This window comes from Zophobas morio, unplaced genomic scaffold (assembly GCF_036711695.1).
Source record: "Zophobas morio isolate AGI-343-1 ecotype UQ-CSIRO unplaced genomic scaffold, CSIRO_AGI_Zmor_V1 ptg000820l, whole genome shotgun sequence".
Taxonomy (NCBI): domain Eukaryota; kingdom Metazoa; phylum Arthropoda; class Insecta; order Coleoptera; family Tenebrionidae; genus Zophobas; species Zophobas morio.
Window position 1 is genome coordinate 50,757 of NW_026972922.1, and position 14,560 is coordinate 65,316.

The 14,560-nt window shown below is 18.2% G+C and overlaps 1 protein-coding gene across 1 annotated transcript; it reads right to left on the bottom strand.

The window, feature by feature from the left end:
* Positions 1-3,139: 3,139 nt before the first annotated feature.
* Positions 3,140-14,560, bottom strand: LOC135121978 (tRNA-dihydrouridine(20a/20b) synthase [NAD(P)+]-like). The gene is made up of 12 exons (XM_064046239.1): positions 14,506-14,560; positions 14,306-14,345; positions 14,183-14,254; positions 14,019-14,098; positions 13,825-13,952; positions 13,421-13,520; positions 12,263-12,348; positions 10,453-10,567; positions 8,701-8,773; positions 7,573-7,641; positions 6,840-6,965; positions 3,140-3,222 (listed from the first exon to the last, which is right to left on the bottom strand). The coding sequence occupies exons 6-12, from the start codon at positions 13,430-13,432 to the stop codon at positions 3,140-3,142; spliced, it is 564 nt and encodes a 187-aa protein (XP_063902309.1). The 5' UTR covers positions 13,433-13,520; positions 13,825-13,952; positions 14,019-14,098; positions 14,183-14,254; positions 14,306-14,345; positions 14,506-14,560.

Here is a 14,560-nt window from a genome sequence, read left to right on the forward strand (position 1 = left end):
CACAAGTAAATGGGTTAATTATGAACATTAGGGAACATTCGGGAACATTCGAGAATACTTAACTAACAAAAAAATATAAAATTATAATAATACTAATAACAAATAAAAAGTTTATACTATATAGTAATAATTACAAAATTATAAACTTTTTTATGTAAAGCACTTTCATGGCTACTGTTAGGACTATTCTTATTTTACTGTTAACTACTAAATTCTTTACTTTTTCCTAATGTTATTTCGTTATTAAAAATAATGATTGGCATTCTTTTTATATCGTTATAATAAACACAAACTTTTTAACGCCAACGCTACATTTTGACTTTCCTTATGATAGAATAATTGTTATTTTACCGTTGACTACAAAATCTTTACTTTTACTAATTTTATTTTGATCCATTTATTATTTCTTTAAAAAAAAAATTTTGTAAAGAAATAGCTCGTACTAAATACGTTTTTCTGTTGAGGTGATCTGACGGTACGCCTTTATTTACTTGTATAGCTTAGCCCATCCATTTTGCCTCTACCAATTTTTTTTGTACGAATTAGTAACGTTATAAACAGATAACATATAGTTCCTTGCTTGCTATTTTGTTTTTTTTTATGGTAACTGCAACAAACTTTGTTTCATTTTTAGTTATATCTGAAGAATCCGCTTAATTTATGTCTTCAACTGGAAAGAAGGCTTTTTACGCTGAAAAGATTTTCTGAAGGCTTAAATTTGTATTTCCTCTAAAAGTTTGACTCAATATTCCTTCAATAATAGCTTTTTTTTAAAAAAAAATAAATGAACACTACAAGCGCACGTAAATATGTACTTGCCATTTGGCAATATTTAAAAGCGTGAAGTCTATAATTTATACTCTGTAGACAGATAGATATTATACAGTTTGTTAAATAACTAAATTATTACCTATTTAAAAAAAAATATTTGAAGTTCCCATAGTTTCATGAAGGAGCAACCATTCAATACTTTGCGCGTCAACTCTTTCATGAATTACGTATGCAACTGTTATTTTTAATTGAATTTATTATTTGGGCTCGACATCGACAAATATATGAAAGTTATACTTAAAAGTGAGGCCGCTTTTATTATTGTTATTATTGTATATTATTTACTCGCCCTGATATCGAGTAGATGAAGAATTAGTTTAAAAAAAATTAAAATCGCAGCATAAATAAATTTGTTCCTATTAACTCTACTAATATCTAATTCTTACTAACAGTAGTAATTTTTCAGTTAATTTTGAGCAGAGAAACTTATTTAAATGTAAATCAAATTTTTGCAAAAAAAAATTAGTAGGAAAATCTTCCTTTTACAATGTAAAATCCTCTACTGCCCGCTGGAGAACGGCAATTATTTTTTACAAAAGCAACCTTTTATTTTTAGAGAGAAATCGTATCCAAACTGAATTGTTTAAATATTTAGGTAGCTATTTACGCCACAAAAAGTAATTTACGAACTTAAGAATAGTAGGACTTGAGAAAGTTAAAAAAAGTATTTAAAGCATAATTTTTTTTATCTGTGTCAGCCAATGTAGACCTCGCAATACGTTTTTCTAGAAGATTCGCATGATTATAAACGGTTTAGTAAAAAGAAAGTATATAAAAGACGGGTTTGATGTAGATCAGCTTTTTGTGTAAAAAAAAAAAATAAGAAAACACACAAACTTTACAACGGGCGCTAAAATTAAATTTAAAAAGTTAACCTTCGAAAAATTAATAATATGATTACTGTGATAATATTTAAATTAATCTTAAAAACATTTACACAAAAACGACTAGGTTGATTGGTTATAATCTTATTTTGCATAACTTTTTAATTTTCTTTTTTAATAAATTTTAAAAATATAAATATTAGTAAATAAGTATTATGCAGCGCTCCGCAGTGGTAAACTTTCGTTCTTCAACTTTTTTAGTAAAGTATATATTAAATAGATTGAACTTTTATAAAAGACCGAAAGTAGCATGATAAAAAAAATATGTAACTGATTTCTTCCTTTTTATATATCTACTAATTTTCTTACATTTCTTTTCTCTTTCCCCTTTTTCATTCTACTGGGTTTACAGGGCCACAATAAATTAGATTCGAATTGTCTGATTTTCGTTCTTTTAATATATATATTACATTCCTTTTGCCGTTTCCCTTTTTATTAACTTCTGCTGGGTTTATACAAGGGCCACAACAAAATGAACTTTACATGTAACTAAAATCCTTCCTTTTATATATATATGTTGCAATTCCTTTGCCTTTTTATACTTATTAACTTCTGCTAGACTTATAAGAAGCGTTTCCAAAAAATAAATCATGTGACTAGTTCTCTTTAGTTATACAAATCTTTCATTTTTTGTAATTCCCTTGCTTTTATTTTTATCCTTATCAACTATTGCAGTATTTACAAGGTAATTAATATTATCTTTAATTTCTTTACATTTTCCTTCTTTTTCAACTTATGTATTATATTCTTCAGGGCTTATACAAAACGTGTTTTAAATAATGTAAGGAAAAACTATTTTTCTTTTTAAAATTCTTATATTTTTATAAATGTCCCTGACCCCTTTTTTATTTTCTTTATTAAATTCTACAGAATTTTATACAAGTCTGTTGCCAGCTTGTTGATCTTATTTTTAATAACTTTATAAACTTCGCTCAGAATTAAATACGTAAAAATTTAATATAACTTTTCCTGCTACGGCAAGAGAGTAACTTACCTCTTTTAATAAATAACTTAAAAAAACTTTATAATTTATGTCATTAATAATAAATCTACATTAAAAAGTGATGGACTTATACTTCATTCTAAAGATTTTATGCTGCTCTTTATAAATCCCAATTTTTTTGGACTCTAAGTTGCTTTATACTAAATTATATAGTTAATTAACGCTTTACAAATAGAATCTGATTTCTACTTTTTAATAAAAATCTAATATCTTAATACTCTAAGTACTCCAATTAACTTTAGGTCACCATAGTTTCTATTGTAAGTAGGCGAAATTAAAAAATATAATAACTTTGTTGTTTTATATTAATATTTCCATATAATTTTACATATTTTTTTCGTGTTAAAAAATTTATTTTTATTAATCTTTAAATAATCAACTTGTCAATAACAAAAAAATCACAAAATATTATTAAAATATTTTATTCGTGATTGTGGATTCCATAGCGAGACAAAAACTCCAGCACGCTGGCCACCGACGCGGACGTACTAAATTCTCGAAATTCTATTAAAAAATTAAATTTAAAATTGTTACAATAAATTCAAAAAAAAACTTAAACTAATAAATTTAAATATAAACAATAAATTTATATAACAAATCCCTTTGTTAAGAAAAAGATTTAATAATAACAATAATTTTATTATAATTTTTTTCGTATTTCATAATAAAAATTTTTTAAAAATATTTAATTAATATTATTAAAAAACTTTTTTACTAAAATTTAGTATAAAAATAGTATATAAGTTTTCTAATAATTTTTAAATAAGAAAAAATATACTTTACAATATTAAAAAAATACTTTATATTATTATAAAAATATAATAATATTTTCAGGTTTTTTCAATAACGATTATGGCAAAAATAAAAAAAATATTCTCATAAAACTTTAATAAATAAAATCATATCAATAAAATTTTTTTGTTTCTATAAAAATAATAAAAAGTAATAAATTTTTTTAATATACATAAAAATATATATTTATTTTTTAAGAATAATATATTAAAACTTTAAGATTATTATCACTAATAATTACTATAAAATAAATAATTAAATCTCAAAACGTTATTAAATAAAAATATTTCACTAATAAATTTTTGCTTTGTAAAAATATAAAAAGTAAGAATTTTTTTTTTTGATATTATAAGATTAATAATAAAACATTTACTTATTACAATAAAAAATTACTTTAAAAAATAAAAAAATAAATATTGCATAAAACTTTATTATTTAAAAAATATTTAAAAAATAAATATCTCGCTTCTAAAAAAATTATTAAAATATTTAAAAAGTAATAAATTTTATAAATATTAATGATTTTTTTAATACTTTTCATAACAAAAATAATATTTTTTTCAATAATCTTTTAAAAATCTTTTGTTCATAATATAAAACTTAAACGAATAAAAGTTTATAAAATAATTTTTTATTACACTACTATTATTATTTAAATACTTTATATAAAAATTATAATTATAAAACTTTAATAAATAAAATTTGTTATAATAATTATTAATAAAAGCTATAAATTTTATAAAAAATATTTTGAGTAATATTATAAAATTTTTAAAAAATTTATTTTATTTATAATAATATTTTATATATAAAAAATTAATGACTTTTGTAAAAAGTATTATCTTATATAATAATAATAAAATTTTTAGAAGTATACTTTTTGGTAATAATAATTATAAAAAAATTTCTTTCAAAAAATTATTATAATATAATAATAGTGTTATTTTTAAGAGATACTTTTTTTATTATAATATTTTATAATAAAAATTGTAAGCTTAATAATTAATCATATAATAATAATAGTTATAAATTTACTTCTTATTATAAAACATATATAAATAAAGATATTCTAAGTTTATAAAAAAAATTTATAATTAATGTTTTAAACAAATAATATTATAATGTATTTATTAGTAATTAGTAAATTTTTTAAAAAATATTATAATATTTTAAGAGTGTACTTCTTCATTAGAAAAAAATTTATTAGAAATTTATGTTTTTAAGAAATAAATAAAATAATAATTATAATATTTTTAATAATAAAAATAATTTTTTTGTTATAGCAATATTATCAGAAAAATTCATATAACATATAAATTATTTTATTATATAATTATAAAACTATAATAGTTTACTAAGAACAGGGAACGGAAAGCAAAAGCTGATGACTTTTTTTTTTTGGCATACTACGGCCAATCCTTCTTAAAAACCTTAAGCGAGTGCCCCACCAGTGTACGCTCTTTGTAAAGGTATAACGACTGTTCTGAAGGATTAAAAATCGGGAAGTAGCGGGCCCGGGTTCCCGCCATTCAGCCTCGTGTGGTGGAAATCCGCTAAAAACCACCGCTGGAGAGGCAGCCCTAGGCCCAAGAACCGAGACCTCCTGCAGACACCAGCTCACACCACTGCCTGCCACGAGCTCCTGACCCAAAAGGAAGGGGGCCCAGCTTGCGACTTTAAAGTAAAATTAGGAGTCAATATACATACACATGGTAATAATCTTACTAGATTATTACCTCCGATAAAAACGCACCAATCTTAGATGGCATAACAAATAATGATGCAAATATGTATCCGCGTGATACATTTTAACAATTAATTATATATTAAGAATATTTTAATTATAAATTATTTATAAATAAAAATTATAAAGTTTTATGAAAAATATTTTATTATATGATAATAAAATTTTGAAGATATACTTTTTTATTATAATACTTTCAAAATAAGTTATAAGTTCATAAAAATATTTTATTATGTAATAATTATGGTGTTAAATTTGATAAAATACTTTTTAAAAAATAAGTTATTAATAAAATTTAGGTTTCATAAAAAAAATTTTTTTAAAAACTATTAATAAAAAGACTTTAACACAAAAAATATAAAAATTAAAAAAAAATACTTTTATTGTCATTAATTAATTATTATAATTTATTATAAAAAGTTTACATCAAACTACAAATTTTTGCAGTAATAATAATAACTATAAGAAATCTTAATAATATAACTTTTTAATAATAAAAGTTTATATTATAATAGAAAATAAATAAAATTAATAAACAAAACTTTTTTAATAATAAAAAGTTTATATAATAAAAATATAAATTATAATAAGAATTATAAAAATAACAATAATAATCAGTTTATATAATAATAAATGTTGCTTTTGAATAACAATAAATTTTTATAAGAATAAAAAATATAATAAAACTTAATAATAACTTTCTTAATAAAAAGTTTATATAATAATAATAAATATTACTTTAAAATAAAATAAAGTTTACATAATAATAAAAAATATTAATACTTTTTTATTTATTCATTTTTAAATAAAAGTTTATTAATATATAATTTTTCTTTAATTACTTTTCTATATGTAATATTTATTTATATAAAAGTTAATAATAAAAAGTTTATATTACGTAAATAATAATATAACTTTTATAATGACAAAGTTTGCATAGTGATAATAATAATTATATTCTAATAACTTAAAATATAAAATGTTTATATAATATAATAATATTAATAATAATAATGCAACTTTTATAATAAAGTTTATAATAATATAATAAATGGTATTAATTATACAACTTTTTATTATAAAAAAGTTTATATATTTAAAAAACTAATATAATATTATCAAAATAATTATAAAAATAAAACTTTCCCAATATTTATAAACTGATATAATAACATGGTAATAATAATACTTTATAAAAAATGATTCATGTAATTCTAAACTTTTTATTAAAAAGTTTGTATTATAATAATAATAAAACTCATACAATAATTATTACTAAGAAGAGTTTGTATAATAATAATAAAAATAAAACTTATATAAGCTTTTTATAATTAAAAAAGTTTGCGTACTAATTATAATATTATTAAAACTATAAAAAACTTTATATTAAAAAAAAGAAAGATAATAGAAAAACTTTTGATATTATAAAAGTATTATAACAAAAATTATGTGAAAACTTATTAATAATAAATATTTTTAATAATAATAATAAAACTTTTATTATAAATAAGTTTTTTAATAATAATGAGAACTTTTTAAACTAAATAATTCTTTATAAATGAATAATAATAAAACTTTCTATTACCGAACTTGTTTAGAACTTTTTCCAGCATAAAAATAAGATGATGGTGAAAAATATTGAAAGAAGTTCCATATAAAAGTGAATAATCCACAAAGTCTTGCACGCACTGCCAAGGAGTATAACTATAACCTGAAAAATAATAATAAATAAATTATTTAGTAGTAATAATATATTTACTAAGAAGATAATAATAACAGTAATTATGATAACGTTAATAATAATTACAGCAAAAAAATAAACCTTATAATATATATAAAAATAATAAGTTTAATAAATAAATATAGTAGTGTTATAGTAAAAAAAATTAATTTAAATAATAATAAATGGACAATTTAGTAAAAATAAATTATATAATAGATATAGTAAAAATAATAATACATGTTTTGAAAAAATATTATAAACTTAATAACAAGTAAAAATAATATAATAATAGAAAATCTAAAAAAATCATTTTTAACAATAATAAAAATAAATAAGAAAAAATAAAATATAAATAATAAAATAATAATAATTATAAATGCATTTAAAGCAAAAATATATTAATACATAATAAAATTTATTAATAAGAAAAAGTTTTATTGATGCTCAAAGTAAATATAATAATATATAATTTATATAACATATTATTAAACAGGAAAAATAAATATTATTAATAATAATAAGAAATAACAAAAATAATATAAAATAATAAAAACTATTAATAATGATAATTATTTTTAAAATTCAAAAAAAAAACCAGCAAACATAGCCGGATTAGCTAACAGCCCTCGAGCAGCCATCACGCCATTAGCACGTGTCAACTGCACTAAAATAATGAACTCTTGGTGGTTATAGAAATGACAAAAAAGTAATAAGTTGTTGGAGATTAAATAAAAAAATTAATGAATTGTTTAAGACAATTAAGTTGATTTAAAGAACAATAAATTGTGGTGACTATAAATATAAAAATAATTAACAAAATTAAGAACTTTTTAAAATTATAAAAAATTACAAAAAGATCTTTTAATAAAAATAAAAATAACATTGCATGTTTAAGGCTATTATAAAAATATTATAAAAAATTATAAATTGTTTAAAATATAAAAAAATATTGAATTTTTTATGATCATTAAAAAATATTGAAAAAAAAAATAGAAATTGATGGTTATTAAAAAAATGAATAATAAAAATTATTAAATGGTTTAAACATGTGAAAAAATAATGAATTATTTATGATTATAAAAATGACTAATAAATTATTAGATCGTTGAAGACTATAAAAAATATTTTAAGAAAATTAATGGATTATTGGTAGTTACAAATGTAATTAGAAAAAAATAATGTAAAATATTATAAATTGTTTAAAATAAAATATTATTAAATTATTGTTTGAAAATATAGAATAAGGAAGTGTTCATGTTTATATAAATAATATTAAAAAAAATAATCAACTATTGAGGGTTATAAAAAAATATTAAAAAAAATTAATAAATTGTTAATTATAAATATAATTAAAAAAAGTAGTGAAAAAATCATAAATTGTTGGCAATTATAAAAATAAACTTAAAATAATAATGAATTGTTGAAGATTATAAATATAATAAAAAAAATGATAAAAATTAGAAATTGAAAAGGTTATAAAAAAATCATAAAATATTGAATTGTCGGTGATTGCAAAAAAATATTAAAAAAAATAATGATAAAAATAATAAATTGTTTGTAATTATAATAAGTAATATATAAAAAAATTGTTTTATAGTATAAAGGTAACTAAAAATAATAATGAATTGTTGGTAGTTATAAAAGTAAACTAAATAAAATAGTGAATTGTAGAAGATTATAATAATAATTGGTATTAATAATAATTATAGGAATAATAATAAACAAATTTTTTGAGCGTCTTCTACGGAAAAACAGTCTCCATTAGCAATAACAGGGATACTAACGTTTTCTTTTACCTGCAAATATTTTTTTTTATTAAAAAATAATAAAAAATAAATAAAAGTTTTGAATTATTAAAAAAAAATTTAATACGTAAATAGTCGTTAAATAATATAAAAAATATCTGAAGTATAATATGTATAAGCACAAAAAAAAAAAGATAATTTTCTAAGTAAAATTAACATTATAATAATAGAAAAAGAAACAGAATACGGAGAAGTTTTAATATAAATATATAAAAATATAAACTCTTTAACACTAAATAAAAGCAAAAGTTTACATAAAAATAAAATTTTTAAACTTTCACTATAATTTTTTATTAATTATAATCCGTAACTGGAAATTCACTAAAAAAATTTAAAGAATTTTTATACGCCCATAAAAAATTAAAAACATACAATTTTTAGTGAAACATTGAAACTAAAAATTTTTAATTTTCAAAAAATAAAATTGAAAATGAATTTATTTTATTATTATTACTTTTTTTTTTTACTGCAATAATAAAAGTAATAATAAATGTTAAATGTTTTAATATATCTTTAACATTTTTATATTTTCGTTGTACTTTTTTTTTACAAAACGCAAAATTTATAAGCTGCAATGTGTAATTATATTATTTTTAAAGAATATATATATAACTTAACACAATGAAAGTTAGTATTTTACACTATTAACTGATCATAATATCATAAAAAACTGCTTTAAATTTTAAAAAATTATTTTTTAACAAACCAATCATATTAAAGTTTTAAAATAGCTAGAGATATATATTTTTTGTGAATAAAAAATCAAACTAAATTCTTTAAATAGCAAAAAAGATATGTAAATTGCTAATTAAACAACAATTGAAAAAAATTATTTATGTAAAGATAATCAATGAGTAACAAAGTTGACAACCATATTAGGTAACCAATGAGACTTCATGTAAAAATACATCAGAAAAATAAATATTAAAAAGTTTTAAACTTAAAATATATAAAAAATAAAATAAAAATTTCCAAATAACCACATAGACAAAAAATTAATCAAACTTCTTTAAATCAGTTCCTGTAAACAACCAATTAACCAACGTATAAAGCAAATAAAATTGACTTGTAATGAAAAGGTCTAATTTAGTTAACAACTAACCCAATAAAAAAATTCATGAAAATTAACCACCATAAATTAAAAAATTAACCCAATTAATAATTTATTTATAAACAAAAATAAACCAATAATAGAACTTTAAAGCAACCAATTATCAGAATTACTTTAAATTACAAAAGAGAAGAGTAAGCCAGCAAAAAAAAAATTTTTAGTATAAAAAAAAACCAATCATCAAATTTACAAATCAGCCACTCCCGGTAAAAAAATGGTACACAGACAAATCAAATTACCGTAAATTGTAAAAGGAAAAAGCGAGCCCACTATAATAATCACATAAAATTTAAACCAATCAGATTTTTTAAAAGCAACCAATGAAAGCTAATCAAAATAACAACTAAATTGTGAATAAAACAAATATAAATCAGTTAAAAAAATTATTAAGCAGTCAATACTGGATAATTATGGTTATACAGACGAAAGTCAACGTAAAGGCAAGCCAGCTATACTTTAAATATAAAATTATAAACCAATCAGATTATTTTTAAGAAAATCCTCAAAATTACATGAAATTAAGGGAAAAAACAAGCAATCATATAAATTAAATAGCAACCAGTCTTATTGAATGATAATTGGCTGGCGCACTATTGTCATAGGGCGTGCGGCCGTGCACAGTAATAAAAGAAGCACCAGCCATCTCGGCTCTCCGGGCGAATTCAACGGTTAAACTTAAAAAAAAATTTAAAAAAAAAGTATTTTATATTATAAATTTTAATAATATATGAAAATATTTATAATAAATAAACAATAAATTGAAATTATTTATTGTATATAATAATAATATATAAAAATACTTCTAATATATTAATTTTTAAGGCATAATGTTTTATGATATTTAACGCTCAAACTTAATTTATATATAAATGTTTCTAATAAATAAATTTTGGATAAAAAATTATTTAAATATTCAATAATATTTATTAATTAAAAAAAAAATGACTTTTCTTGATTATTAGTTAACACTTTGGTAATTTTTTCCTACTAATTAAAAATTAAGTTTATTAAATTTTAATTCAAACTTATTAAATAATTTTTTTATATAAAAAATATTTTAATTAACTATAAAAATTATTATTTTTTATTTATTTAAAAAAAGAATCTAAAGAAAAGTAGAATAAAAAATAGTCTTCTGCTCTAATAAATAAAAATAATTTAATATGATTTATAAAAAAATTTTGAACAAAAAAAATTTTTTATGTTATAATAATAAAATAATGTTAATTAATAAAATTATAATATCCTTAATTATTATAAATTACAACTTAATTTTTTTTAATGATCTTTTTTCTATTAATCACGAGTTTATTTTCTTAAAATAATTTTCTTTCATGATATAAAATTTTAGTTTTATTATATAAATTTATATTGTTCTTTATTTTTTTTTAAATAAAAAATAAATCTAAAGTAGAATAGAAAATGATCTTCCGCTTTAAAAAAAATATATATAATTTTAATGAAATTTATAAATAATTTATAATAAATAAATTTTAGACAAAATTTTTTTAATTAATAATAAATAACAAAAATTAAATTTTAACCAAATAAGTCTTAAAAAAAATTTAAAAAAATAAATTTAAATTATAAAACTAGAAAAAATTGTTATTTTTTAAATTCGAGATAATTAAAAAACCTAAACAGAAGTAGAATAGAAAATAATTGAGTTGATATAAATATTTCTATACAATAAATTACGACAAAATTCTTTTTATCACTACATTGTGTTAGAAAATTTTAAACGTGAAAATTTAAAAAATTAAAAAAATTAACGAATTTATATATAATTCTCAAAGTAGAATAAAAACATTTTCATTAAACTGATATAAAAATACTTTTTATAAATAATTATTAGATTTTTCAGAGTAAATTAATAGAAAAAATGAAGAATTAAAAAATAATAAAATATGTTAAATTTCGAACTTATAAAAAGAGTAGAATGAAAAATGGTCTTCAGATTTTTTTACAAAAAAAATGTTTAAGAAAACTTTAATAGACTTTATATAAAAATATTAAAAAATAAAAAAAATTCTAAACTAAAGCAGAATAAAAAATGATTAACGCTTAATTATATATAAAAAATAAACAAAATACTTTTCAAACGGATTTTTTTTCAGCTAAAAAAAAAATTCTAAAACGAATGATTAAAAAGACTTTAATAAAAGTTAAAAAAAAATTTATATATATATTTTTTTAAACAAAAGTAGAAAAAATAGTTATATAATAAAATAAACAAAAACTTTTTAGCTGGTTTTCAGCTTAAAAAAATTGTCTGAGAAACTTTTTTAAATTTAACAGGAAAAAATTTATAAACAAACGTAGAAGAGAAAATAATTAACGATTTTATTATCTAAAAAAAATAAAATAACTTTTCATCTGGAAGAATTCGAACTTTTAAAGAAATTGGAACGGCAACAACGTTGTAAGCTTCTTTAATCATTGCAGAAATAAGTTCCTTAACAAGTAAAAATATTTAAAAAAAAAATTTTAAAAATCAATAAAATATAAAAAAATTAGAAAAATAAAATTAATAAACAAAATTTTTTACTAATCGATTATAAATTTAAAAAAATAATAAAAATTATGAAATTTATAATATTAATTAAAAAATTAACAAACAAAATTTTTGTTACTAATCGATTATAAACTTTAAAAAATAAAAATAAAATTAACAAACGAAATTTTTTTAAAAATCGATCAGAAAATTTAATAAAAAAAGAAAAAAATCAACTTATTCTTAATATTAATTTATTAAAATAATTTAATAAAAATTAAATATTTACAAAAAATTTTTCTTATTCAATTATATTTTATTAAAAAAATTTGAAATAAAATAAAATTAAAAAACAAAATTTTTTATTAATCGAACAAAAATTTAAAAAAATTGAAATATTTTATAAAAAAATTATTTCCCAATAAAAATACAAAAAATAAAATAATAAAAATAAAAATCTCAAAATTTCTTTAGTAACCGATCACAAAAATTAAAGAATAAAATTTCAAAAGTTTATAAAATTTTAATAAAAAATTAATTAAAAGATTAATAAATTAACAAACGAATATTTTTTCTTATCAACATTAATTTAAAAATGTAAAGAAAAAAATTCAAGCATTTTTTCTTCATTTGTTTAATTTTTATAAATAAAATTATTAAAATTAAAAAAACGAAATTTTTTTTTATAAAACATAAACTTAAAAAATTATAAATTAATAAAAATTACACAAAAAACTTTTTTTTCAATAACAAATTTAAAATTATTGAAACTAACGAACAAAATCTCAAACATAAAATAAAAAAAATAATAAATTAGAAAAAAAAATTTCCAATTCAGTTAAAATAAAAAAAAATTTTAATATATATTTTTTTTAGTTTTTATATATATAAATTTAAAATATAATGAAAAAATATTAATTAAATTATTTATTAAATTTAGATTTATTATTATTAGTTGAAAATTATATATTTTATTTTTATTATGTAATATATTTTTATGTAAATATAAAAATTTATTTTAAAAAATATTAACAGGATTTTTCATGAGCGCAGAGCCAAGCCCGCCTTGAACAGCCCACGATTGCGGACAGCCACAATTTAAATCTATCGCATCGCAGAATTTAGAAACTATACTGTGAAAGGTAGAGAAATTCATATAATAATAATTAGAAAAAAAAGTTTTTTTACATAAATAAAAATATTAAATAAATTTTTTTAATTTAAATTGTTTACCAATTTTTTATAGATATATCATAAAGCAATAATCCTTACAGTAAACTAAAAAATATAAAATAAAAATTACAAGATATCAGGTATAATATTAAATTATATTAAAGATTTCTTATAAACATATTATCATCTAGAAGCGAAACATTTATACTCAATAAATTTATTTTAAATTGAAAATTTATAGTCTTCAAAATGAACTACAATCACCTCGCAGCAGTTGCAAAATCAGAAGAATTATTAGCAGCAAACTGTAAAACTAGAGGCCGATCAGAAGCATTAGTCCTAAATTCAACGTCTCTTGCCTTACTCGATTGTATAAAGCATTTGGAAATTATCTATAACAATAAATTTATAAATTAAAGTATATAAAAATATTTATGTTCTCTTAAAAATATATATACTTGCTTAATCTGCTTTTTAGGTCTAATAAAATATCCCAAAGATAATCGTAAAGAGTTCAATATATTTTACAAAAGTATCCCTTAAGTAAAAAAATTAAACAAATAATTTACTTTTGTAAAAACTTTATAACTTTTATATTTAAAAAATAATTATAACGCTTTACCATCGGAGAATAGGAAATATCCGTGCTATACTTTTTTACTAAACATCGAAAAGCTAGTTTACTATAGCGAACCTGCTTGTAATAATTAAAATATATATATATATAAAGAAAATTTAGGCACACCATGGGAGCTGAAACGGTAACATCGCCTTTTTCATTTAACCTTTTAGTATATTTTATAATCATTACAAATTATTTACGATACATACAAAAATTCACTTCTAATTTAAAATTTATAAAAAACTACCATAAAACCAAATATTATTATTAAAAAACATTATTTGCATTATTTTAAGTATAATAACTAATAAATAATATCTCACAGCTTCATCACAGCATTATCATTGTAAAGCATTCAAGCTTTTCAACAGCTTTTTA

Coding starts and splice junctions, on each gene's coding strand:
- LOC135121978 (XM_064046239.1), bottom strand. Junction 7,642..8,700: donor AGAAGACGCTCAAAAAATTT/GTTTATTATTAT, acceptor TCATTATTTTAG/TGCAGTTGACACGTGCTAAT. Junction 6,966..7,572: donor TAATCCGGCTATGTTTGCTG/GTTTTTTTTTTG, acceptor ATTATTTTTCAG/GTTATAGTTATACTCCTTGG.